At 27.0% G+C, this 27,863-nt stretch overlaps 2 protein-coding genes across 5 annotated transcripts; one reads left to right on the top strand and one right to left on the bottom strand.

Annotated features, from left to right (window-relative positions):
* The first annotated feature begins 8,423 nt into the window (after positions 1-8,423).
* LOC112711797 (heat shock 70 kDa protein 8) lies at positions 8,424-11,063 on the top strand. 3 transcript variants are annotated; one of them, XM_025764516.3, is made up of 2 exons: positions 8,424-8,639; positions 9,047-11,063. In XM_025764516.3, exon 2 carries the CDS (start codon positions 9,058-9,060, stop codon positions 10,774-10,776), a length of 1,719 nt encoding a protein of 572 aa, XP_025620301.1. In that variant the 5' UTR covers positions 8,424-8,639; positions 9,047-9,057; the 3' UTR covers positions 10,777-11,063. The 3 variants fall into 3 exon arrangements, with proteins under 3 accessions (XP_025620301.1, XP_025620302.1, XP_072059591.1); XM_025764517.3 differs by having other exon boundaries at positions 8,461-8,639; positions 9,029-11,063; XM_072203490.1 differs by having other exon boundaries at positions 8,464-8,639; positions 8,929-11,063.
* A 2,453-nt stretch (positions 11,064-13,516) lies between these two features.
* On the bottom strand, positions 13,517-16,985 carry LOC112711796 (uncharacterized). 2 transcript variants are annotated; one of them, XM_025764515.2, is made up of 7 exons: positions 16,481-16,985; positions 16,260-16,377; positions 15,898-15,986; positions 15,773-15,819; positions 15,591-15,679; positions 15,024-15,157; positions 13,517-14,594 (listed from the first exon to the last, which is right to left on the bottom strand). In XM_025764515.2, exons 1-7 carry the CDS (start codon positions 16,586-16,588, stop codon positions 13,944-13,946), a joined length of 1,236 nt encoding a protein of 411 aa, XP_025620300.1. In that variant the 5' UTR covers positions 16,589-16,985; the 3' UTR covers positions 13,517-13,943. The 2 variants fall into 2 exon arrangements, with proteins under 2 accessions (XP_025620300.1, XP_025620299.1); XM_025764514.2 differs by having other exon boundaries at positions 15,024-15,166; positions 16,481-16,822.
* Positions 16,986-27,863: the final 10,878 nt, after the last annotated feature.

The raw sequence follows: 27,863 nt of genomic DNA, 5'->3' as shown, positions 1-27,863 counted from the left end.
CTTGGCCAAACATATATTGGATCACTTTTTATTTTAAGTCTACACCAGCTCAGAGAGGGAGTCTGGCTATGTCCAAAGAAAAAAAAAAAAGAAGACTAATCTTCGTCCTCAGTATAATAAAAAAGAAAAATGATCCTAATTGTAATTTGTTCAACGTAATATTAAATAGGGCTTGAATGCTGGTTAAATTCCCAGTCCGAATTGAAATGTACAAGTATTGATTCTAACATTTTATGAGAATTTTCTGCAGTAAATATTTTACCAATTAAAAATAGCATCTATCTACTTAATATACTAAAACTGAGTTTCCTCCAATTACTAAAGGTGACGTGTCAATTTCTCATGCCTCTATTTTCCCTCCAAAATGAATGAAATTTTTTACATTCTAAATTATTTTATAAAAAATATCTTCATTGTAATTATATTATAATTAATATTTAATGAATAATATATAATTATATTATTTTAGGAACATATCTTCATTATAATTATATCAAATCAATATTTAATGCACTATTAAATTTCTTATTAATTATCAATTAAAAATACTTTTAATCATTTTAATGATAATAATAATTAGTATAATTATATTATAATTAGTATTAGAAAATGAATGATATATAGTTATAATGGTCAAATTGTCATTTCTTCAAAATCTATTACTTTAAATTATAGAAAAATGATTAAAAATATTTAAAAAATTATTTAATTATAGTAAAATGAATGATACATAAAAATTGTCAAATTGAATAAAAAATTGGAGCATCTTCAAAGCGAATAATTAAATTTATTTTAGAGAAATATCTTTAATTAATATAATTATATTATAATTAGTATTTAATGAATGATACATAATTATACTAATTTAAGAAATTATCTTTATTATAATTATATCAAATCAATATGATATGATATGATATGATATGATAATAATATGCTAATGGCACGAGTTATTCTAATCATAATAAAATTCTTTTCAATGCACGGATTATTCGATTATTCTGTACTTATAAGTCTTTTTAATAATAATAATAATAATAATAATAATAATAATAATAATAATCTACGTAATTTATTAAAATTAATTTTTTTAATTAATAAAAATGAGGTATCATTTCTTGATGAGTTTTTTTTCCAAAATAAAAATATTAATCTTTAATATATTTATATTTATTATTTATCAATTTCTTTTATTTTTATTTCTTATATTTGTTAAAGATTTTTTTTAATTATTGTTATTTAATTTATTTATTTTAGATATTAATTATTAATAAGTCTTCACAATTATTTTTCAACTATTAGTATTATTGGTATATTAGTATATTTTTAGAAATATTAGAAGTGAGATGCAATTTTTTATGAATTTTTTTATTTTCAATATAAAAGCGCTACTTTCAATAATATTTACTATCTTTTCAATCTATTTTAAAAAAATATCTTTTTTATAATTATATAAAAATTAATATTTAATACATTATTATACTAATGTCAATCATTAAATATTTTTAATCATTCTAATTATTATATTAATTTATATAATTCTAATTCTCAATCATTATGCAAATTTATATACACGTTGATACAAGTTGATACTAATTATTATATTAATTATATAATACTAATTGTTGACCATTAATATTTTTAATTATTATTTTTAAATTATTATTTTTAATCAAGCATAATTAGTAGCAAATTGATACATACATTAATGGTGACAAATTGATATTGATATTAATTAATTAATTAATTAATTAATAATAATAATAATAATAGAAAAGGTCTAAACAGCACATGCACACATTATATTTAAAAAAAGCAAACATATTTTTAAAAAGATTAAGATATTAATAATTAAAAAAAAACATAATTCTATAATTCTAATTGTCATAAATATAATACTAACGTTGATAGTGGTAAATTGATATTGATATCAATAATTAATTTCTATAGTTATTTTTGTTCTACTAATTGCCATAAATATGATACCAACGTTAATAGTGGTAAGTTGATATTGATATCAATAATTAATTTCTATAATTACTTTTGTACTACTAACCTAGGTTATATATAGTGTTTCTTTTGCGATTTGTGAGTCTAAATCTAACAGGTAAAGCATTCTTTTTTTCTAATTTGTTATTCTTCTTTGATTGAGCAATTGTTTTCAAGGAGTTTTGTATGTCAAGGTCAAGTCTCATTCCCTCCATGCTTTCTACGTTTGTCCGAAAATATTCGAAGTGGAGCATCTAATAAGATTGAATTTCCTCAATTTATGTTCAATTTTAGAAAATTCGTTCAAATTTGAAGATGCAATTTCAAAGATTGGTACTATATTTAAATTTTCTTTTCTTAAACTTTTGTATTAAAATAATTTTATAACATACTGTGATTTTTTCAGAAACTACCGGCATTCTGGTGCATCAATGCAATGTCATTGAGAAAAATAAAGGTCAATTTAGTTTGACAATTTTAACAAGAAGATAGTCTGAATTTGTACAGATTCTAAATGTTCGATCTTATGATGTTATTTTGGTTGGTTGTCGTTACTAGAATGACTCTAATCTATACGTATCTAATGACTAGAATAGATTAAATATTATTTAAATAATTTAGTTCTAATATTAGTATTTGATTAAATTAGTTTTAGAGAAATTTAAATTGTTGCCTCAATTTATATATTATGACTATTCTTTTTGGATATGTTATTTTTAAATTTTTTAATATGAAATTTCTTTCTTTTTTGATTTTAAGTTTATTTTTTTCTTGAATATATGTATAATCTTTTTTTATTTTTTAATATGATATGATATGATATGATATGATAATAATATGCTAATGCCATGAGTTATTCTAATCATAATAAAATTCTTTTCAATACATGGGTTATTCGGTTATTCTGTACTTATAAGTTTTTTTAATAATAATAATAATAATAATAATAATAATAATAATCTACTTAATTTATTAAAATTAATTTTTTTAACTAATGAAAATGATGTATCATTTCTTGATGAGTTTTTTTCTCTAAAATAAAAATATTAATCTTTAATATATTTACATTTATTATTTATCAATTTCTTTTATTTTTATTTCTTACATTTGTTAAAGATTTTTTTAATTATTGTTATTTAATTTATTTATTTTAGATATTAATTATTAATAAGTCTTCACAATTATTTTTCAACTATTAGTATTATTGGTATATTAGTATATTTTTAGAAATATTAGAAGTGAGATGCAATTTTTTATCAACTTTTTTATTTTCAATATAAAAGCGCTACTTTCAATAATATTTACTATCTTTTCAATCTATTTAAAAAAAATATTTTTTTATAATTATATAAAAATTAATATTTAATACATTATTATACTAATGTCAATCATTAAATATTTTTAATCATTTTAATTATTATATTAATTTATATAATTCTAATTCTCAATCATTATGCAAGTTTATATACACGTTGATACAAGTTGATACTAATTATTATATTAATTGTATAATACTAATTATCGACCATTAATATTTTTAATTATTATTTTTAATCAAACATAATTAGTAGCAAATTGATACATACATTAATGGTAACAAATTGATATTGATATTAATTAATTAATTAATAATAATAATAATAATAATAATAATAATAATAATAATAATAATAATAATAGAAAAGGTCTAATCAGTACATGCACATGTTATATTTTAAAAAAGCAAAACATATTTTTAAAAAGATTAAGATATTAATAATTAAAAAAAAACACAATTCTATAATTCTAATTGTCATAAATATGATACTAACGTTGATAGTGGTAAATTGATATTGATATCAATAATTAATTTTTATAGTTATTTTTGTTCTACTAATTGCCATAAATATGATACTAACGTTAATAGTGGTAAGTTGATATTGATATCAATAATTAATTTTTATAATTACTTTTTGTACTACTAACCTAGGTTATATATAGTGTTTCTTTTGCGATTTGTGAGTCTAAATCTAACAGGTAAAGCATTCTTTTTTTTCTAATTTGTTATTCTTCTTTGATTGAGAAATTGTTTTCAAGGAATTTTGTAGGTCAAGTTCAAGTCTCATTCCCTCCATGCTTTCTACGTTTGTCTGAAAATATTCGAAGTGGAGCATCTAATAAGATTGAATTTTCTCAATTTACGTTTAATTTTGGAAAATTCGTTCAAAATTGAAGATGCAATTTCAAATATTGGTACTATATTTAAATTTTCTTTTCTTAAACTTTTGTATTAAAATAATTTTATAACATACTGTGATTTTTTCAGAAACTACCAGCCTTCTGGTGCATCAATTCAATGTCATTGAGGAAAATAAAGGTCAATTTAGTTTGACAATTTTAACAAGAAGATAGTCTGAATTTGTACAGATTCTAAATGTTCGATTTTATGATGTTATTTCGGTTGGTTGTCGTTACTAGAATGGCTCTAATCTATATGTATCTAATGACTAGAATAGATTAAATATTATTAAATAATTTAGTTCTAATATTAGTATTTGATTAAATTAGTTTTAGAGAAATTTAAATTGTTGCCTCAATTTATATATTATGACTATTCTTTTTAGATATGTTATTTTTAAATTTTTTAATATGAAATTTCTTTCTTTTTTATTTTAAGTTTATTTTTTTCTTGAATATATGTATCACCTTTTTTTATTTTTTGTATTTCAGATTAGTAATGCAATTATTAAAAGAAATATAATTCATCAATATACTAAAGTGATTAAAAATTTAATTATATTGTATGGACACAAGATTGATTAATTAAAGATTAAAGCGTGGAAAAAGAAAAAGAGTCTCAATACGTGATTTTGTTTTTTTTGCTAATGTATAAAAATATGCAAAAGAAAAAAATATAAAACATCACCATTTAAAATAAAAATAGTTAATCATCATGCGTATGAAACGGGATTGAGAAATATGCATGGATAGAAAAAATAAAAATTATTGCATGATTGTAGAATAAAAAATAATCATATATATATATATATATATATATATATATATATATATATATATATATATATATATATATATATATATATATATATATATACACACACACACGAAAATAATCATAACAAAAAAAAATATATGTGACTTAAATATTTTTATGTACAATTAATATATATGTATACATAAATAAGAAAATATTTAGAATTATTTAACAAAATTAATATATACGTATACATAAATAAAGAAATTACTATAAAAAAATCATTATAATTTATGAAGATTACACATATGATGATATTAGTAATAAAGAATAAAAAAATTATCGACTGATTGTAGGCTAAAAAAAAACTATGATCAGAAAATAACTAATATATGTGATTTAAATATATCTACATACAATTAATATATATGTATAAACTAAATAAGAAAATATTTAGAATAAATATATTCTGAGAATAAAAAAATTATTAACTAAACAATTAATATATACATATAAATAAATACGAAAATTATTATTTATGAAGATTATTATGTGTATGATGGTATTAATAGAATAACAAAATTATTGAATGATTGTAGGCTCAAAATAAAATATTCATAATCAAAAAATCAAAAAATAATTAGCATAGGTAACTTAATATATATGTATACTTAAATAAGAAAAAATTTAAAATTACTTAAACAAAATAAATAAATATATCCTACCAATAAAAAAAATCATTGACTAAATGATTAATATATACTGGTAGCATAAATAAAAAAATCTCTAAATAAAAAAGAAATATTACGTTTTTTATTTTGGGAATAAAACGTAAATAATTATAATATAATGATTTATTTCATTATTAATATTTATAATTATTATTTTAATCATAAATTTTGAAAAAAAAAATTAACAAAAATGATTAATGATTATATTAGAGTTGTAACACTTAACACCAGATTAAGAAAAAACAAACGCATAACGTATTACTTTTTTATTAATCAAATTATTATAATTTAAATTAATTTTAATAAAAGAATTTAAAATTATAATTTCAACCTTATTACGTGCATGGTACAAGTTATTGAACAATTTATTATCATATGCATGGCACGAGTTATTGAATAATTTCTCATATATTTTTTTCTCTAAAATAAATACACTATTTTTATCTATAATTATTATTCTTTATCAATTCTTTTATTTAAATACTATTATTATTTATTAATTCTTTTTATTTTTATTTTTCACATTTATTAATTTTTTTTTCAATATTTTAAGTATTAATTATTGTTATTTAATTAACTTATTTTTGGTATTTAATTATTAAAACTTTAGGTATTAATTATACTCCAATTGCGATATTAAGACTTTGAACATGAGGTCAATTTAATTTTGGGCAATACCACAAACAAATATATATATGATGTTTTAAGTATTAATTATTGTTATTTATTAACTTATTTTAGGTATCTAATTATTAAAATATTAGATATTAATTATATCCTGTTTATAGTGTTAAGACTTTAGAGATAATCCCAATTTAATTTTGAGTAATGTCGGAAGCAAATATTTAAACTATTAGTATTATTAGTATATTTTTTAAAATATTAACATATTATTAATATATATATATATATATATATATATATAATAAGTAATAGTAAATTTTCTCTCACATATTTATCATTTAAAAAATTTATAATTTTGACATAGTCTTTATTCTATTTTTTTCTTTTTCATATCTAATGGCTACTGTCTACTATCTTATCAATAGTATCACCTACAGTAAATTATACGAAGAAAAAATATGAAAAATAAAGACCAGAATTATAAGGCTATAAAAAGTCCCATCCAAGTTGACAAGAACAAGATGACTTACATAGAAATAGTTCTTTTACTAAATTAGTTGATTCTTTTACTAAATTTTTTCAAATAATGCTAAGTTCAATTTATAAATAGAGTTTAATTTTGATATACTGACAGTGTAAAATGTTTTACACAATCGTGCAATCACATCCGTTCTTTTGTATGACCATTCACGCATTCAATGTGAAAAGTAGTTATTTTTACTGATGTGTCATTATATAATTGGATGCATGTGTAAAACTACTTTACATTGTCAGTGCATCAAAATTAAATTCTTAAAAATATTTGTAATTCGTATTTTAAGTTAATTTTATAAGTATGCATGCCATTTCACAAGTTAAAGACAATTCTTTTTAATAGCTTTGTAGAAGCTGATAACTTTTATATTTAATTTATTTTGTAGTAGTACGATAAAATTTATTGTTCAATCAAGAACTATTTGACAAAAATGTTTGAGAATGAATTGGTATAAAGGAAGGTCTATGTCTTTTCAAATTTTGAGATTGAAGAATCAAGCGGAATTTAATTTCTTATATTATTCACTCATCTGTTCTTAATTTGGTATTTTTAATTTAATTTTTTTTGTTCAATTAGATATTATTGGGCTCTTGAGTGGAAAAGAAAAACTTATATCATGGTAAAAGATAAGGAGAAGTGACCAGTACATTGTAATTGATATTCATGATTTACAGTACGTATGTAAAATTTTAATATTTTAATGTGAATATTTTTTTAGTAATAATTATGTGTTGTAGTGCAAAATCTTTTTTTATATATATTACTACTTATTTCTCTTAATTCTCGCTTTCATTTAGAAATGAGAAAAAAAAAATAAGATGCACATTGTGATATCAATTTATAATCTAATTAATTGATCATCTATGTGATCACTAAACAACCAAATACATAATTATTCTCTAGTTTACAAAATTTAACAAAGACATTGGTAAGCATATTGGTTTAGTATTTATTTATGTTATATTTGTAATCATATTATATCTATTTTTATCAATATATGTTTTTTTAAAAATATCGTTAGTGTTAGCATATGGTGTATTAAATAAATTGAATGATAGAAACACGTAACTATTTTTTTTTTTCAGTCAAGATTTAGAAAAATATATATTATAATGTAGACTTGCAATATCAGTATATTAATAGTGAAGTGGAGAAAAAATATAATATCATATCAAATTCTTTTAAATCATAATTGTAATTTATGATTAAAATCATAATTTCAATATTTTAAATGGGATAATTTTATTTAAAAAATTCATAATTCAAACATAATTCTTATACACTTAATAGTTACATTTGAGTTAATATACTTAATATCATATTTAAAAAAGAATAAACAATATACATCATATTACTTATTTATTAATTAAATTATTATAATTTAAATTAATTTTAATAAAATAATTTAAAATTATAATTTCAATTTTATCACGTACATGACACGGGTTATTACCTTGTTGATATATTATTTTAGAGACACCATTAGATAGGGAAAAAAAATACCCTAACCCTAATCAAATGAGTAGTTTACTATATTCCTAAACAGCTAGCTAAAGTGTCTAATTTAGCCGCAAAATATAATAAAACAAATTAATTAATATTACTGTAAACTGAAAAAGAAAAATTGTTCACGAGTTGAGTTGAGTTGAGTTGAGTTGAGTTTGTGATGTTTCTCTATGAAGCTCTAGAACTCGACAACATTTGTAGTTGTGCGTGTGTTTTTCATAGTGAAGTTGGTTTTCGTACGCTGAACTCCATCCCTCTGCAATTCGATCGCTGCATTAAGGTCTGTCACCTGCGCCTTCCTTTCTTCTCATTCTTGCTTCTTTGTCGGTATCATTTTTGCTGAAACTCTCTTAATACAACAGGGAATACCCATTTCTCTTAGCTTTAATTTGTTCCCCAATTGTTACGTGGCTGATGACTCTTTACCCTGTTGGTCATATTTGACACTAAAGTTTGAATTTTTGAGAAAGAACTTAGACATTATAGTTACTTAGGTTTCCTTTGTGTTATTGAAATTGATTTGTATTTTTATGAATTAGCCTGAACTCTTTAATCATTTTTCAAAACAGGTGTTTATAAGAAAACCTACATGAAATGGGCTTTTTTGGTTTTTAGAGTTTACTTCCTGAGTGTTGAAGTGTTCTGTTTCTGAATTGTGATGTTTCTTAGAAACTTTTTCTCAATCAGTGAAATGAAGGATGGCAGAACCTGCATATACTGTAGCATCTGATTCTGAGACCACAGGAGAGGAAAAGTCATCTTCAACTTTTCCTGAAATTGCCATTGGAATTGATATTGGCACATCTCAATGCAGCATTGCTGTGTGGAATGGTTCCCAAGTGGAGCTTTTGAAGAACACAAGAAATGAGAAGATAATGAAGTCCTATGTCACTTTCAGAGATGATCTACCTTCTGCTGGAGTTAGCAATAACCTTTCACATGAGCATGAAATGTTATCTGGATCTGCAATCTTCAACATTAAACGATTAATTGGCAGAACTGATGCTGATCCAATCATCCATTCCTGTAAAAATCTCCCATTTCTGGTTCAGACATTGGAAATTGGTGTCCGCCCATTTATCGCTGCCTTGGTGAACAATATGTGGAGATCCACCACTCCTGAAGAAGTGTTGGCAATATTTCTGGTGGAGTTAAGAGCAATGGCTGAAGCTCAATTGAAATGTCCAATAAGAAATGTAGTGATTACAGTTCCAGTTTCATTCAGTCGGTTCCAGCTAACCCGGGTTGAACGTGCTTGTGCCATGGCCGGCCTTCATGTCCTCAGGCTGATGCCTGAACCAACAGCTGTGGCTTTGTTATATGCACAACAGCAGCAGCAGACATCTAATGAGAATATGGGCAGTGGTGGTGAGAAAATCGCCCTCGTTTTCAATATGGGTGCTGGTTATTGTGATGTCGCCGTGACTGCTACAGCCGGAGGAGTTTCACAGATAAAATCCTTGGCAGGAAGTACCATCGGTGGGGAAGACTTACTTCAGAATGTGATGCGCCATCTCTTGCCAGATTCTGAAAGCTTATTTAGGAGTCACAGTGTCAAAGAAATCAAGACGATTGGCTTGCTTCGACTTGCAACTCAGGATGCAATTCATAGGCTTTCTTCTCAGTCCAATGTCCAGGTTGATATAGACTTGGGAGATGGACTGAGGATATGCAAGGTTATTGACCAGGAAGAGTTTGAGGAAGTAAACAGAACAATATTTGAGGAGTGTGAAAGCCTTATTATCCGGTGCTTGCAAGATGCGAAGGCAGAAGTTGAGGATGTAAATGATGTGATAATTGTTGGTGGATGCTCTCATATTCCAAAGGTGAAGAATCTTGTTAGTAGCATATTCAAAGGGAAGGAACTTTATAAAGGGATGAATCTCTTGGAAGCTGCCGTCTGTGGCGCAGCAGTGGAAGGAGCTATTGCTTCGGGTATCAGTGATCCCTTTGGGAACTTGGACTTGTTAACCATCCAATCAACGCCTCTTGCTATTGGGATTCGAGCTGATGGAGGCAATTTCGTCCCTGTAATACCTAGGAATACTGCAACCCCTGTGAAGAAGGAGCTAGTATTTACCACTCTTCATGATAATCAAACCGGGGCATTGATTATTGTATATGAAGGTGAAGGAAAGAAGGCAGAAGAGAATCACTTGCTGGGATATTTTAGGATAATGGGAATACCTTCAGCACCAAAAGGCATTCCAAAAATTAATTTGTGCATGGACATAGATGCTGCAAACATGTTGCGAGTTTTAGCTGGTGTTGTGATGCCTGGATCACGACATCCTGCAATTCCTGTCATGGAAGTGAGGATGCCAATGGTTGATGATGGGCATGGTTGGTGTGCTGAGGCTCTAAATAGAACCTATGGTTCTACACTGGATTTGGTAACTGTACATACAAAGGGATAGGGAATAGTGATGTTTAGCATCATTGTAACTCTTTTGGTGCTATGTTTTATTGTGTTTCTGAATACTTGATACACGTGCAATTGAAATGTAGCTCAAACAATATGAAAGGTAATTGTAGAATTCAGTTAAATTAGTTGCAGACCTGCCTGGGGAGCCGTTAGAGCTATTAGAGTTCAACTGATTTTTAGATTGCATAATATATATTTTGTTTTTATGTATAGTGCAGCACTGTAAAAGAAGCGATATTAATTGGATCTTAATCTTCTCCAGTTTCTAAATCAAGAAAAGCTCTCTCACCCTCAATTTCTGTCACTCTCAATATCAAATTCTCTCTTGCTCTTAAGTCTCAACCTCCCTGGCTCCCTTTCTCTGCTCTCTTTGCAATTTCAGCAGAGTTCTTTAATTTCTTGCTGCTTAAGTTGCTGGTACCATTTTACATGGTATCAAAGCTTTCGATCAAACAAATGGCAATTAATTTATATGACTAAATTAAGTGTTTGTGACTTGTATTCTGAGAATGCAAGGGAGACTTTTGGTAAAAAAGAAAATGAAAAGTTGACTAGCTTTTGCTCAAATGCAAGAAAAAAATGTTGGTAATATGTTCAGCCTCGTTGCTCGAGTATGGCTTAGAAAGTTGACTAGTTTATTTATTAAATGATTTAAGTTTAGCACTTAAAAAGTTTCAATTCAATTTTATATTTTAATTCATATTTTTTTATATGGTCTTTGAATTATTGTTACTTATCCTTAATATTCATGCTAAAGATCAGAGGTTGAGATAAACAAGAAGGTAAAAATTCAAATCTGTGACTACTATAAGTCAAGTGGGTTCGTGGCTTTGTCGAATATGAATGGGTTGACAATGCTGAAAAGGACTAGGAAGTTCAGAACCTCAATAATTTCATTAATTTGAATCTCATTTTGCAACATCCAATCAGTGAGATGCTTGTTCTTAAACCATGTGTGGATTAATGATATAAAAAGTGGGGTTTGATTTAAATATGATTGCAAGAGAGTTGACTCCTGCTGAATACTGACATTAGCTGAATGATAATACAAATGGAAATAAGAAATGAATTAAAAGAATCAAGACATAGAAAATGAAGGGTTTAAAGTGGTTTGTTTAATGTGTACGATGTTATAAAAACATGTTTGTTTAGTAGGAAAGTGATTATGTACATTGGAGGGCTCCAAAAACCTACAAAAGAAACAAGGAATAAAATCCAAAGAAGGGTGGCATGGGACAGTTGTAGTAGTAAGAAAACACATAGATTCAGAGAGTAATTTGTCCACATTCACTGAAACAGCAGAATCTCGGGCTAAACTCCAAAAGCCCAGATTAGGAAGATGTGAAAGCTGATCCATACACACACACACACACACACACACACACACATGATTTTGCTAACATCATCATCATCTTAGTTTCTTCTACTAACTGAAGCAGCTAGCCTTGATTCCTAAACGACGATTGCTATTGGACAATCCTTCATTTTATTTTACAACTTTCATGTCTCATTTCCCAACACACCAAAACCTATATTTCAATTCACTCTTATAGATTCATTTATCATTACTAATAAGGTGAGATTTGGTAACAACTCACCTTTTATAATTGGATTCAAATTCAGTAGAATGTAGCATAAATGAGACTGTATAAAATCTATATTCCATAACAATAATTGAGTTGTAAGTTTATATGATATCTCATATCTTATGTCTACATGTAATATTTTTGGTTCCAATTCAAAGATGTAAACTAGTTTATTTAATTTTTAGTAAAATAATACAACTGTGTTATATAATAACTACCATAATATAAGTCAATCATCAATCAAGTACTTATATAAATATACGAAAGAATCTCGTGTTCACATTTACAATCAAATTTGACAAATACTATAATCAAAATTTATTCACAAATATAATCAAAATACAACTAAAAGTATAAAATTATATTTGTAATTAATTTTTATGTTCATAAAAAAATTAGTTATTGTTAGAATATATTAAGATCAATTAACATTCATTAGAATTATTTAGCATATCTAAATATTTATTATAAAATATTACGTCTTTGTTATTTCGATTCTTTTAACACTTATAAATAATTAAATACTCTTCTATATTGTATATCATTCCAAACAACTTGAATATACACAAATCTTTTTTAACAATTATTTTAGTAATATTAAAAAAATATGTATAAAATATATAAATATTTAATGACGGACTTTTAGTGTTTATATTTTATAATAAATTTTAAAATCAAATTTGTCTAAGTGGTAGGTATTTTAGTATGTGATTTTTTTTAAAAAATATTAAAATATCCTTATTCATTGTGAATTTAGTTTGGTTTAGTCGATTTTCTTATAGTGTGATTTAAATATGGCTTATTGAAACAAAAAATAATAATAAAAATACTATATATTTATATATTAAAACTAATTATCAAATATTTTTAAATAAATATATATAATTTAATTTATTTTTAATACATATTTTATTTTAATAATTAATTTTGATCATTAATTTTAGTATTAAAAAAAATATCACTTAGTACTGGAATTGGAATAAAGAATGGTGGCTTACCTGAGCTGAAGTGAACTGAGTTTGACTTCTGAGTTCTCACTGAGACAACAAAACCCCGACACATATTCCTACCTACCCTCTCAATCTCATCGTATAACTCACTCTCTCTCAAAAGATAAATAAATCCAACCACAACCATACAATAATATTCAACATTTCAAACTTGTTCTCCGATCCTGTTTCTCTTATTATATAAAGACAAGGTCCAACCCCCATGTTGCTACAAAAGATTCCATTTATACTACCCTACTAATAAGTAATAAGGCAACAAAAAAGAAAAGTGGAAAAATTAAAATTACAACGGTGTTTGTGGTTTTCATTTTGAACCTTCGCCGTTTCGACCACGCTCCCTTGTTCCCATAAATTATGAACATGCACGCCATTTCACACCCCGCTCAGCACGTCGTCGTTTTTTGATCACAATTACAGTAGTAATTAACGTATTTAATGAGTGCCATTTCCCACTTAGTAATTTCATTTCAAGTCTAGTAATAGTAGTATATGTTGAGTTCATTCAAAAAGAAAGGGTGCAACAATTAAGAGTTAATTGCGGGTGTCGTATATGTTCAGTTCATTCAAAAACGCTGTGACATGGACACGTGGCGTCGTCTGAGATGTGGAGAAACGATTGAGATGAGCCCACCCAATGGGGGCCGCATCTTCGATCTGTACACCATCTCGTCGTACGGCCTACGGTAGAACTTCAGGTACGCCGAGAACGATTCCCTGCATCTCTCTCCCTTCCTCACCTGCCCCTCTCGCCGGAAGAACGCCGCCGGAGACTGAAGGAACGACGCCACTCCCGCTCGATGCGGCTCCGTCACGCGCTGCGGCATCGGCGTTGACGGGAACAGGTCCTTCCTCGTGGCAGCTGGGCCGTTGATGCTGCCACGTGGCGTCCTGGCGACGGGCGATGCGAAGGAGAGAGAGCGAGCGTTGAGTGGCGAGATGAGTGCTGGGCTTGTGGGCCCAACCTTGGATGCTGACGTGTCGGTAAGGCTTAGGTACCAGGGCTTGAGGGAGTCCAGGTGGTGGGATACGGTAAATGAGAAGCGGGACGAGGAGCAGGAGCCAATCTTGGCCGTTGATTTGATTGTGGATGGATCGAATCGTAGGGACGAGGCTCGAGGGTACGTTTCGAAGTGGCTCAAGTCCATGGATTCTTCGAACTCCAACGATGACACCACTGTTACCCACGCTGATAACTCCACGAACGGGCGAACACCCTGCACCCGCACAAGTACTGTGAAATTTAAATTTAATTTGATATAATCTTCAAAACGGTAGATATTTTATTAAGATATAGATATTAGATACGTGCACTCATTTTTCATATAGTCAAATTTTAATAGTAACTAATCACATGAAAACATGTTAAATATCTTATTTGTTTTATCACAAGGCAGAGAGTGTAGTGGTTAGTGGATAGATTTGAATTTGAGATAATGTAAAAAGGAAAAGTGGGAAGTGGTAGTGGATGGCTGGGGCAGACCTAAAAAGGAAAGGATCGGAGATAGGAAGTGGTCCGTCCGGTCCATATTATATATTGAAGATGGTCAAACACATGACATGCAAGTGGCACATGGGTAACAGTACATGGTAGACTTCTAAAATTAGGCATGTAAGGAATTTGAATTGGTTAGTTATTTTCTCACCTTCCACAAGTATGCGAAAAGGGAGGGAGGGTCTATCACAAACGCTTTGCTTAGCCGGCCTGGGTAGTACTCCGCCACTATTTTCAGTGCTCCCACCAACATGTTCATAAATGCAGATGCTGACCTGTAAAAGCCTGCCCCCACTAATATTGTTATTTCATCTTAAAAGGGGTGTTAGTGCAAGCTAAAAAGGAGGATCACTACACTATACCATTATTTAAGGAAACAATAAAGATTGATTGAAATAGAACAATATACAGAATATTAATAACAACTCCATTTCCCCATATTACCCTTTAGCAGTAAACATGGCAACTAATGAGGGGGGGCACTCCGGACATTATCTGCGACCCATTCAGGCTCTGCCGGGATTCATTGTATCCCCTGCTATCTCATTTATTGATTCTGATCCCTCAATCTTTTCTGTTTCACCCCCCCTGATTTCATTTCCCCTTTTACTCCTTTATTTGTTTCTTTCTCATTAATTAATGTTAGCTTCAAAGGGCAATACAGGGATTTTGGGACATGTGACTGACCAATGTGCACTATACCTATACTACTACTTACTTGCGTCGAAAAGCATCACAAATTCTTCTACGTTTTTTGGCATCGTTGAAATTGCTACCTCCATTGTGAATACCAGCAAGCGGGTCAACCTTCATAAGTTCAAAAAAATATATAAAATTATAAGCTAGTAGTAAGATATCAAGAATAGTCAAAAAGAATTGTTCTCGTGTTTGGTAACTTACAGTTTTTGAGAATGTAATTTGGTATAGTCTTGTTTCATCCGAAAAATCTGTCACCAATTAAAAATAAAGAATAAATTAAACAATTCAAACCAATTCAAGTCAGATAAATGAAGTACTGAGATTACCAAAACAGGTCTGGATTCTTCATCATGACCAGCTACATAGGCCAGTCCATCAGCTAGTTCAGCTGAGAAATCATCAGCTATCAAATATTCTGCTTTTCAAAAATTTAAAAACCGAAAATTAATAATATTATTATTATTTCAATAAAAAGGATAAAAAAATCGAAAAGAAAAGGACAAAGAGATTTGGTATTTGGGTATGATGCGAGAGAGCGGTAATGATTTCTAGGGAGTAGGGTGCGTGTTCTTTTTCTTTGACGCATAATTCAAATAAAAAAAAAAAGAAAAAAGTAAAGCAAGATTCAAAAACTAAGAAAAAGAGAAGTGGATGATTGAAAAAGTAACTGAAAATGCATATACGATACCAGTGACAATGGTGTCTCTCCATGAAAGGCATGCCCTGAGTTGCTTTGCTGCCTTTTTCACATTATCACCCTTGGCTTTCAAAAACCGTTTCACACAACCATAGTTACAGAACTTCTCCTGCACAACCATAATAATAAAATCAGTAATAATTCTATATCATATTGCAAACAGTAACCACCTCATGAAGAAGATGAGTGAGAGAGAGAGAGAGAGAGAGAACCTGCTTGAGAGTGAGAGGGGTTTGTTTTCTGATGATCTCAAGAACAGCTTCAACTTTGGCTGCTTCCTTGCGATCACTCTTCTGCTCATAATCATCTTTCTTCCCCATATTTAAACGCACGTAATCAATGTGTGACGGCGCTCTCCGATGAACCGAATAATGTCCAACACCACAAACAACAACAAGTACTGATATTATTATTCCCAACTTCTGCTTCACGCAACCATCATAAATCAATAATAGTAAACAACCTAGCTTCTATAAATGGAATTCAAACTCAGAGAGAGAGAGAGATATAGAGAGAGAGAGAGAGAGTTATGGAAGTGAAAAACGTTGAATAAAGTGAAGAAGGAACATAGAGGCTCTATTTATTATGATGAAAACGACATAAGTTAACGGCGTTTAATTTGTTTAGCGCTCAAAGGCTAAAGGGCTTCTTATTTTTTGAAAAAATGAATGAATAGTCGTTAGGAAATGTCAACGGAGTTAGTTTGTTGCATGTGTTAGGGTTGAGGAGAAAACAGAAAAGTGATTGTAAGTAAGGGAGGGTCAATGTGGTAAATTAGAACGCAGCTAGCTAGGGTCAGCAGATCAGAGACCACTCACCACCGCAATGATATTGATTATTAAAGCCTCATCCGACACGGATTCTTAACAGAAAACGCCCTCTTACAATCATTAATCAACCATTTAATGCTTCTTAATTCCTTGTTCCCTTAACTACTTATATATTGTACTATTATTTATTGTCATGTCAATCAACCGGGACACTTATTAATTAAGGTCTCAATCTAAAAATGTTAACCCTTAATTTATGGAATGCCATAAATAATCTAAGAGTTCATTGGTGCTCTCTCTTTGTAATTTTTAGTGTGTTTGGATTATGATTTGTAAAAAAAAGTTCGTATAAAATTAAGTTTGTAAAATTGATTTTGATTACAAGTGAGTTGGTATTAATGTGATTTATATTTGGTAATTTTTATTTAAAATGAATTATAATAAACTAAATATTGTTTAAAATATTACATTATTTAAAATTACTTTTAGATGAAAAATTATAAAAAAATATAAATTTAAATAATTATTTTATGTTATTTTATAATTTTATTTTAGATATCTAAATAAATTTTAATTTTTTTAGTACTTTCAGTCTTCTTTATTCTAATAGGATTAATAAAATCATAATACAAAGCAAAAAAATAATTTATACAAAAAAATAACAATAATAGTTAAAAAATTCATATAAACAAAAAAATAAGAGTTTTATAAAAAATAATAATATAAATGGGAGAATATTGGAAAAAAATATTATAAAACAAATAACAAATACATAAATAATGAAAGACACAATTGGTACATAGAAATTATTTTTAGTCCAACTAAAAAAAGTGAACGAAAAAGCAAGAATTTATAACTTCTGTTAAACGAAGAGTAGAATTCAAATGACAAAAAATTGTCAAACATACAAATGAAGCGTTCAAGAGATTCAAACGCACTTCTCACTTCTCTGACGCGTTTGCCAAATACACAGACAAATTCCTAAACCCACTAATTACTTGGTCCCCTTTACAATAATTAAGTAAAACAGGGAACTATATAGATAGCTAAGTGCTACCTTAATTTTAATTTTACAATTTGAAGTGGCCTTCCTTAAATTTTAAATAGAGAGTGTAGTGCAACTTGAAATTCAAATTACTTTTTTTTTATCGGTACTATATATTAATGAAAGAATATAAAGTACATGTATATACACAAGCAGTAACTGAATATTAGTTACCCATGTATATTATTTTTACCGTAATAGATAGAGTATATATATGTATTTGTTTGGGTTTGAAAATTAGGGTCAGATGAGCATATGCATATGCATATATTCCTTTCCTCATTATTAATGTGCAGCAGGAGACAGCAGTAGTAGCGGCAAAGAGGCATCGATTTTTCACGATGACAGTTCAATAATGATATGGTAGAGGAGTAGTAGTAGTAGGATCGGATCGATTAATTAGGACTGAGACTGTAGTGTGTGTTGTGATTTACATGCATGACATGAATAATGAATCAAGTAATTTTTGGGAAAATGGAATGCATGAGACGATAGAGATAGAGATAAGAGGCCAAGACACGTGAACGGATATTGCGGGATAAGTAGAAGTATATGATTAGTGTGTATATGTCTCCATTCCAATAAGATTACATCTTATTTTGTTTGTACTATATACTAATAATAATTTCACTTTCATATATACTCATTGCAATAATGGACTATATCATGTTTCTTCTTCCACTCCTACTCATCTACTATATATAACTACATCTACCAGTTTCAGAAATAATAAATTCAAATTCATAGGAATTTGTGTGTATTTTTAGGTGGAAACTTAGGAGCAATCGACTTCACATCAAGTTGATATCTGAGAATCATTAGATAATTTGACTGATTTGACTAAATTTTCATCTAACGACTTTCAGATATCAACTTCGCATGAGGTCGTCTTCAACTGAGTTTTTACCTTAAATAAAACTCTTAAATGATGATATGATACTAATATTTTTCAGTTTTGGTGTAATAATGTTTATTTGATAATTAAGTTTAATTTTCAAGTGTTAATCCAATCTTCAAACTTTTATTTTTTTTATATATATTGAAGTGGTGGCTACTGTAAAATAATCATGATCTCACTATATTATTTTATATAATTAAATGTTCAGGTTTAAAAAAATAAACCTCGGCTGCTATGAAAATGATTGAATTAAAATTTTGTTCCTATGTATATGCATGATGAGGCATGTTACTTGGTGTAAATAAAGTATGAAGTGACTTCCTAGAAATGATGACAAATTGTATGTTTATAATCCTTTAACTTTGACGTAGGTGCGAAAAAGAAGTAACATATAAATAGAGAAAAGATGGGTAAAGATAAAAATGGACATCACCATGCTTGTCTTAAGGCTTTTGTGTGTCACTTTTGGAATCATAATTTTTGTTATTTTCTATACTCAACATACATGCATACCTATATCTATATATATGTAGGTGTATGTAGGTGTCTATAGCTATAAGATAGCATTCAATCACAAATTCACGTCAATGATGTCTATGGTTTCACCTATGTGAATTATGGTTTACTACAACCTTTGCGTGTGTGGTGGTGAATTGAAGGAGTAGTGAACAGTGTTGTGTATGTTCTTGGCGTAGAAGTAGAAAACGGTGAGTCCAACTTTTTGGTATCAGATTGTTCTTATTGCATGGCGGGTTAAAGGGAATATTCATAAACCGTCACCGCCATTATTATTAGCTGTTTAGATTTGATGGGAGATTCTCGTCCTTTTATGTGCCTCCTCCAAAAGAGAAAAAGGTTTTATTCTCTGCTCTCTCAAATCTGAATTTTCGTGTGAAGAATCATTTGGATGCATGTATGCAAGATATAATGTATACACATACATTATTTTTATTTCTTTAATGATTATTCGCGCCAGCCTCGGAATCTCATATATATATATATATGAAAATTAAGATGTCGTTAACTTTGATAAGATTTGATTAAATTTTAATCTAATAATTTTCAACTATTAATTTTATATATATTTATATATATATATATATATGAAAATTAAGATGTCGTTAACTTTATGTAAAATTGATAGGATTTGATTAAATTTTAATCTAATAATTTTTAACTATTAATTTTATATAAAGTTAATATCACATAAATTTTATTTACTGACACTTAACTATCAACTTTTCATAAAATTGATTGTACTTAAATTTTTACATATATGTAGGTGTGTTCTTTTTTATTCATATAATGTATGTGCATGCATGATTCATCAATAATGGATCGGTGTGTTCTATAGTGCTTACAAAATACACATAATTTAACTTCATAAAAGAGTGAGTCTCATCTCTATCTTAACACTTATATTTAAGTAATTTAGACACAATTTGTAATTGTAGACACCGTAGAATTACTCTTATATATTGGATTAGTTATTAATTAAATATCTACAAATTAAAATAAAATTAGATTAGAGTCTTAGTAATTTCTTCTAATAAAAAATAATTTTATAATATAGGATTAAATTTTTATAATAAAAAAATTTTGAATTTAATTTTTATTATCATCAAACTAAAATAATTATTAGTATAAAACAAATAAAATAAAGAAAGATAAGTTAAGTTTTTTAAACTCTAATCCATGATCATAATTTCCAAAATGGATATAATTAATAATATCAAATTCTGACTTATATAATATATTTATACTATGAAAATATTATTATGAGTATATCAAAATTAGCTCTAATATATTTATATATAAATATAAATATTATTTAATTTATTTTTAATATATATTTTATATTTTAATATATATTTATATTAATAATTTATTTTAGTATATACTTAACATAATTATTTATACTACTAATATTAGCTAATAGTAAAAGCAGTTAAGGGCTAATTTACTTATTTGAATAAAGTACTATGATAATAAGTAATCAAATTTACTGTCTTGTTAGGAGATATACAAAACATAAATATTTGAAAATTCAAAAACTACACATTTATAACTCATAACTCATGTTGGTTGATTATTGATTTTTTTTTTAGGATTTAATATTGAATTTACCTTTTCCATTATGAATGAAAATGAACAGGTAGGCATAGTAACATTTTAATTATTATATAAGAAGGATGCATAGTAATGCATGATGAAATAAAGACGCTCCATAAATGACTAGATCTCATGAATACAAATCTGATTAATTAAACACACGCACGGTGTTGCTAGACACAAGGAGAACATTGTTCCAAAGGCACAAATTTTGTAGTACTATAGTAACTTGGTTCCAAAAGTCAAAACCTTGATACTTGTCCTTCCATGCAATTTCTAAAACACATAGTTAATTAAACACTAAATAACTCTTATGTTTATAGAAGTCCAAGCCCCGTTGTCCTCACGGCGGTGACCCACCAATAACACAGAGAGAGTGATTAATTAGATTGATTAATTAGATTCATCCCCAAGACATTCTCTACATGTCAAATTTTTTATTTTGAAATTGATATAACAATAATAGTGATAGATTGTTTTAGCATATCGTCCTCTTAGTAATTTAATTTTTAGACTTGAAAAAGTTAAAGTATCATATCATATTGCATAAGCATAAAGTATTAATATATATATTTTTTATTGATATGAGATAATTCTTATAAATCAAACTAAACCAATTTTTAGAATTAAGTCTACTTAATTTAAACAAAAGATAAAAATATCTTTATATTTTCAAATAGAATTGAATTAAAAAGTCAACTTTTGTTAATTAATATTAACCAACTTTTTAAATAATTTTTTATTCTAAATTATAATCTTAAATTTTAAAATCTAAATACTAAACTCTAACTTTCAACCCTAAAACCTAAATTTTTTAGACATATGATATAACTAATAAGTACCAGATCTTTTTCCTCGTTTTTTCATAAATGATTTCTCAATTGGTTATTAATTATACTTAGCTATCAATGTTTGCGTTGTTTAAATAATGGCGTGTCTAGAAGTAAGTAGCCCCATTTCGAAAGCCAAAGTCAATATGCTGAAATATATTGTATATAAATATTAAATAAAAGATAATAAAAGAAAGGCGAATAAAAGCATATACTCGTCTGTTAACTGAGAAAAGAGTGAGATTTGTGGGGTTTAGGGAAAGTAATCACTAATCACCATGCTCAAGCGCTATTTAGGCTGCTAAGTTGGTATTTCCAAAGTAATCTTGTAAGCTTTATCGTTCTGGTTAAACTAATACTCACAAAGCTGGAATTTAGTGTGACATTTCTTTCTTTTGTCCTCATTCAAAATTCACACAGATTCTGTGTATCATCTTTTTTTTCATATTTAAATAAGTAAAATTAAATAAACCTTAAGAAATCGAAGCTTGGATTCTAGAAATAAACTAGTATTTTAATACAATTAATGTTAAACTTAATTTGGGGTCAGGTTGGCATAGTTGTTGACCTGACTGGTTAATTATTATTATTATTATCTTTGTCTATGGCGGAAGAGAAGATGAATAGATATATATCATTAGTTTCACATCATATTAATTAAAATAACATAATAGATAGTTTAATTAGGTTATTAATTATTTAATTGTCTATATTCTGCCTTTATAAAAACAAGAAAGAATATATTTAATTAGTTAGTACTTTTTCTGTTTTTTTTTTTATTTTTATTTTATTACAAAACTATTTTTCAAATAATTAATAAAAAATTTATAAGCGTCAATAATTTTTAATATTTTTTATTATTATAATTTATTTAGTACAAATATAAAATTTATTAATTCATGTATATAAATTTTAAAAAAATTAATATTATTTTATATATATATATATATAATTTTTATAAATATAAATATAAATTATATATTTTTTATATAAAATATATGTAAATATAAATATAAATTATTATAATTAAATACTGATTAAAAATAATAATATTTACTGAATATATAGCTTTGTCCATTATTAATATGATTAAATTTTAATATAGTATTTGCTTAAAATCTCTCACATGGCCGGTGTTTAAACTAAATTAAAGTTGTTGATGATGATGTTGTTTATCTCACCTACCCATATGATAGACAGATATCTCTTTCACTCATTTCAAAATTTGAAAGTCCCTACTCTCTCCCTCCCTAGTCTCTCTATTGCCCTTGTGAACTCAACACATAGAAAGCTTTTAAATATATCAATATATATATATCAATTATTTTAATAAATTTAATCGTTAATCTTAATTATATATATTATAAATATTTTTTATAATTAAAATCAACGGTTGAAATTTATTCATTAATATACTAATATATTTAAAACTTTTTTTATAAACAATTATGCATATTATTATTTCACATCACACATCGTGTATACTAGATTTTTTTTTATATACTATATTGTAGCCACATCATGATTGAATCATTATCCCCTTTAAATTCAAAGTGTACGTTGCTTTTTCATACCTGGCTTAAAGTCTAGCTTCTCTCAGCCTCTCTCTAAATAGTAGGTTTTCACTGTATTGAATATTTTTAAATACAGAAATTTTGCAAAAGAGTAATTTTTGTAATTTAACATTTATAATTTTATATATATAATATCTAAAATTATATGTTTATTATATTTAATATAAAATATTTATTTTAAATATAATTAATAAATATAAAATAAAATAAAATAATTTTTGACTAATTTAGATCGATTTTGATTGTTCAATTTTTCAAATATTTTTGTTTGCGAAAAATTTAGAAGCGACTGTATGAAATTTAATTTGATGAGATTTTGAGTAGGTAGGGCCTGGATGTCTGCTTTTTGGACATGAAAATGGACAAAACTACTCATCACTAATACGGATTCACATTATTATTATTATTATTATAAAAAACTGTGGAAGTGTGAAAGCTATGGATTTCTTTCTTTCTGGGACATACCTCACTCATGATTCATAAAATGCCATGTTCTCCACCAAAAGTTTGCTCACCGTATATTTAGGATATATAATTATATATAACAAATTTAAAATTTTAATTCACCTTTTTAATTCTTTTCTTAAATTTTAAATAAACAAGTTTTAAATTTTATTTTTTGATGTTTAAAAAAATAAGATATATATTTTAAGAAGAAAAATATTAAGTGACAACATTTTTTCTTACTTTTAACGAAAATTTGTTCATATATATATACGGTGAATGCTACCATGCCTTTTCTAAAATAAAAGGTAAATTACCCCTGAGATATATAGTGTTTATAGTTATAATTAAGTTGAATGTTAATCATAATAATTAGGTATATGTTTTCTACTTTTTTTTTTTGTGATTATTTAAATTTAGTTTAGTACCGCCAGTCTATGGTGGTGGTGGTGGCTGTCACCAAGGTGCATGTACGTATTCAGTTCGTTACACGTGACAACATATGTGCTACCGAGGTATACGGAGAATCTCTGCTACATAGGCGCCACTCCTTTCCAACCTTAGCGTACACCCATTGCGCCACCTCCACCCTCTTCTGTATGGTGATAACATTCTTGGAGTTCACTATCTGCAAAATTTTTGTCCTATGAAAGTGATATTAAATTCTTGTGCATAATTGTCACCTCATCTTGCAAATCCTATTGTCTGCAATTGAATTCGACTTGATCTCCACCTCATCGACAACAATGTCTTTAATCTCATGAGGATCCGAATCTACCATCCTTTAAAACTTGTATTTGACATCATCAACAACAATGTCTTTGACTGTGTTTATGACTTGAGGATTCGAAGAATCTTTTCAAATGTCTTTATGACTTCTATCATCACAAATCATAAGCTCTCCTCTACCTTCAAGTGCATCAATTACATTCGTAAAAATATCTTCCACTTCATAAAACTCATGTGGTGAATCACTTTCAATATATATATCATAAGGGGATAATTTACCCTTTATTTTAGAGAGGATATGATAAAATTCACCTATATATATACCTATCATCACTGATTGATATAAACATCAAGGAAACTATATATATAATGTTCTGTTTTTTGTTTTCTTAATTTTTTCGGTTTGTTTTTTCTTTTAGGCTTATGTTCACCAAAAAATATATATAATGCATTTTAACATATTAGATTAATTAGTATTATATAAATATATAGAAGTATTGTTGGGAGAGATCTATAGATAAATTATCAAAATGATAATTAAAAATTTACATTGCTAAAAACATAATTTTGACAAATACTAATACAACAAATAACTTTTTTAAAAGATTTAAAAATACAAAAAAAAAACAAAAGAATAATATCATTTTTCAATAAGTGACAATCAACAAACTACTAATAATTTGTGCGCTGGAATTTTTTTCAGAACATTTGGATAACCATTTAAATTGTGAATATAAAAATTAAAACAAAATTTGATTGTTAATTTTTTTAAAAAAAATCCAGTCATTTGGAACAAAAAATTAAAAAAATGTTTATATATTATTTTCAGTCTTTCGAAAATTATTCATTGTTGATAACTTGATACTTTTAAAATATTTTTATTAGTTACATAAATTTTCAACCACTTGATACTTTATCCTAATATATTTATCCATGACCCTAACCTCGCTAAAAACTCAGAGTGAAATTAGTTACTAGCATCTCAATGGAAGCTTGCCCACAAAATAAGCAAGGGTTTAAAAGGAGTTTTCCTTATATAATAAATTACAATTATATTAATTAAGTGTACACTAAAATTAATTATTGAAATTATTAATTATTAGTATAAAATACATGTTAAAATATAAAATATATAATAAAAATGAATTAAATAATATATGTATTTATATATAAATAAATTATAACTAATTTTAATGTATAAATAATAATTTTAAATAAATTAATAATTAAATGCCACGTTAAAAGAAAATGACCTTAAACTCCCATTATTCCATGTGAATAAAAAGTTTAAAGTTGTTCATGCGTGCTCAAACTTTTTTCGATCTTAAAGACATAGAGCCAATAATTTGTTTCCATTTTCGACCTAAAGAACCATATCACTTTACATAGCTTCTTTCTCTAAAATAGAAAAACATTTGACTAATTTAACTACTTTGACGTTTTTCTTAACCATATGGAAATAATACATGGAAGACTGTACCTCCTTTAGTGGCGCATTATTCAATGGTCACTAATTAAGCGAAGAATATGATCCGATTGAAATGTATTATATATAAAGATAAAGATGTGAATAAAAATGTTACAAGGACTTAACCATCAGAAAAAGCAAAAGGGGTAAAGGATAATTAATTAGTGGCAAGAACCCATCATTTTACAGTTGCAGGATTCAAAGCTTTTTGCATTAGTGTGGTAATAATGAATGTAATTGTTGGAGCACCCCATTATTTTGTCCAAAGGATGAAGATGATGATGATGATGATGATGGTGGTGCTGTGCCTGTGAGGAACTACTGTATTGTTGATCAGTGGATATTGCATTTGTGATCTGTTCCTTTGCCTTTTTTCGTTGCTGCAATTTGCATATGGACCCACCGTTGCAAAAATTGCAATTGCATTCACCAATATATATCCCTTCCTTTAACTGTTACATATATAAGCTAATTATTTTGAAAGATGTAAAAACAATGAAACACATACACAATATCTAATGATGCTAAATTGTATGGCTATCATATATATATTTTGCAGAAACTATGAATCGATGGCTTCACTGATATTTGTTAGAGCTATGACGATAATTGATATGTGCAGTGGCATGCACAATTATAATTATAGCAGTAAGTAGCAGAAAATAAGTAATGTTTGTTTAATTTTTTTTCTTTTTCTTTTTTGAATTTTAACGATTAAGTTGATAAGTAAAGGATTTGTCTGCTGCGAAATTAAATTCTATTTAAAAGTTTGTTATTAGTTAACTATGATGCACGAATACTAACATCGACATGGAACATGATACGATATGGAATATGCGATACGCGAACACACGAATTTTAAAATTTTATAAGGCACAAAAAACGATATATATATATATATATATAAAAATATAGAGTATTTTTTAGATAAATTACGATGAATTTTTGATATTTTATTGGTATTAAAATATAAAATAATTTTTTAACTGTTTTTAATTTATTCTTTTGACTATATAAAAGTATTTAAAATATTTTGTTTTAATAAATAATAATATCTATTATTTCTAAATTCATTTTAAGAATACATGTTAAGAATAAAGCTGAACACGCTGACACGTAATGGTATTTAGGTGTGTTCAAGTGTTTTCAAAAAAAAAATTTTATTTTTTATTTTTTATTAAGACACAGTTGGACACGACTGATGCGTGTCGAATGAATGTCGATAAGTGTTGTGTTTGAAATGTGTTGGACACGTGAATATGGTAATTCAACAAAGTGTAAGTGCTTCATAGTTAAAGAGGAGTGTTAGGTAAACAATAACTATCTTGAACAATATGAATAAACACCAATCAAATAAAAATACACTGCACCTTAATTTAATGCTACTAATTAAATTTAAGATTAATTTACTCTTTTAACCCTATTAATTCACATTATTTACATATTGTTCAAAAATGTTGTTAGTTACCTATACTTTTCTAATAAATTATTATTTATATAAGACGGTAAAATTTTAATTCCTATTACTTATTTAAGCAGATTAATAAATTAACTACTTAACCAATCTAAATTATTTAATATTGGTCAATCTAACTATTATGAGAGATGTAAATACGGTGGCAGATACTATAGCAAAGATGATGATAAAGTTATAATTTTCGCATGTAGAGCTTCTTTCACCTTAGAAGGAGTTTAAGAGTAGTCTTAAATGAGACTGTCTCTCTA

Source organism: Arachis hypogaea, chromosome 9 (assembly GCF_003086295.3).
Source record: "Arachis hypogaea cultivar Tifrunner chromosome 9, arahy.Tifrunner.gnm2.J5K5, whole genome shotgun sequence".
NCBI lineage: Eukaryota > Viridiplantae > Streptophyta > Magnoliopsida > Fabales > Fabaceae > Arachis > Arachis hypogaea.
Note: the sequence above shows the minus strand (reverse complement) of the source record. Positions and strands in the feature narration are given on the sequence as shown.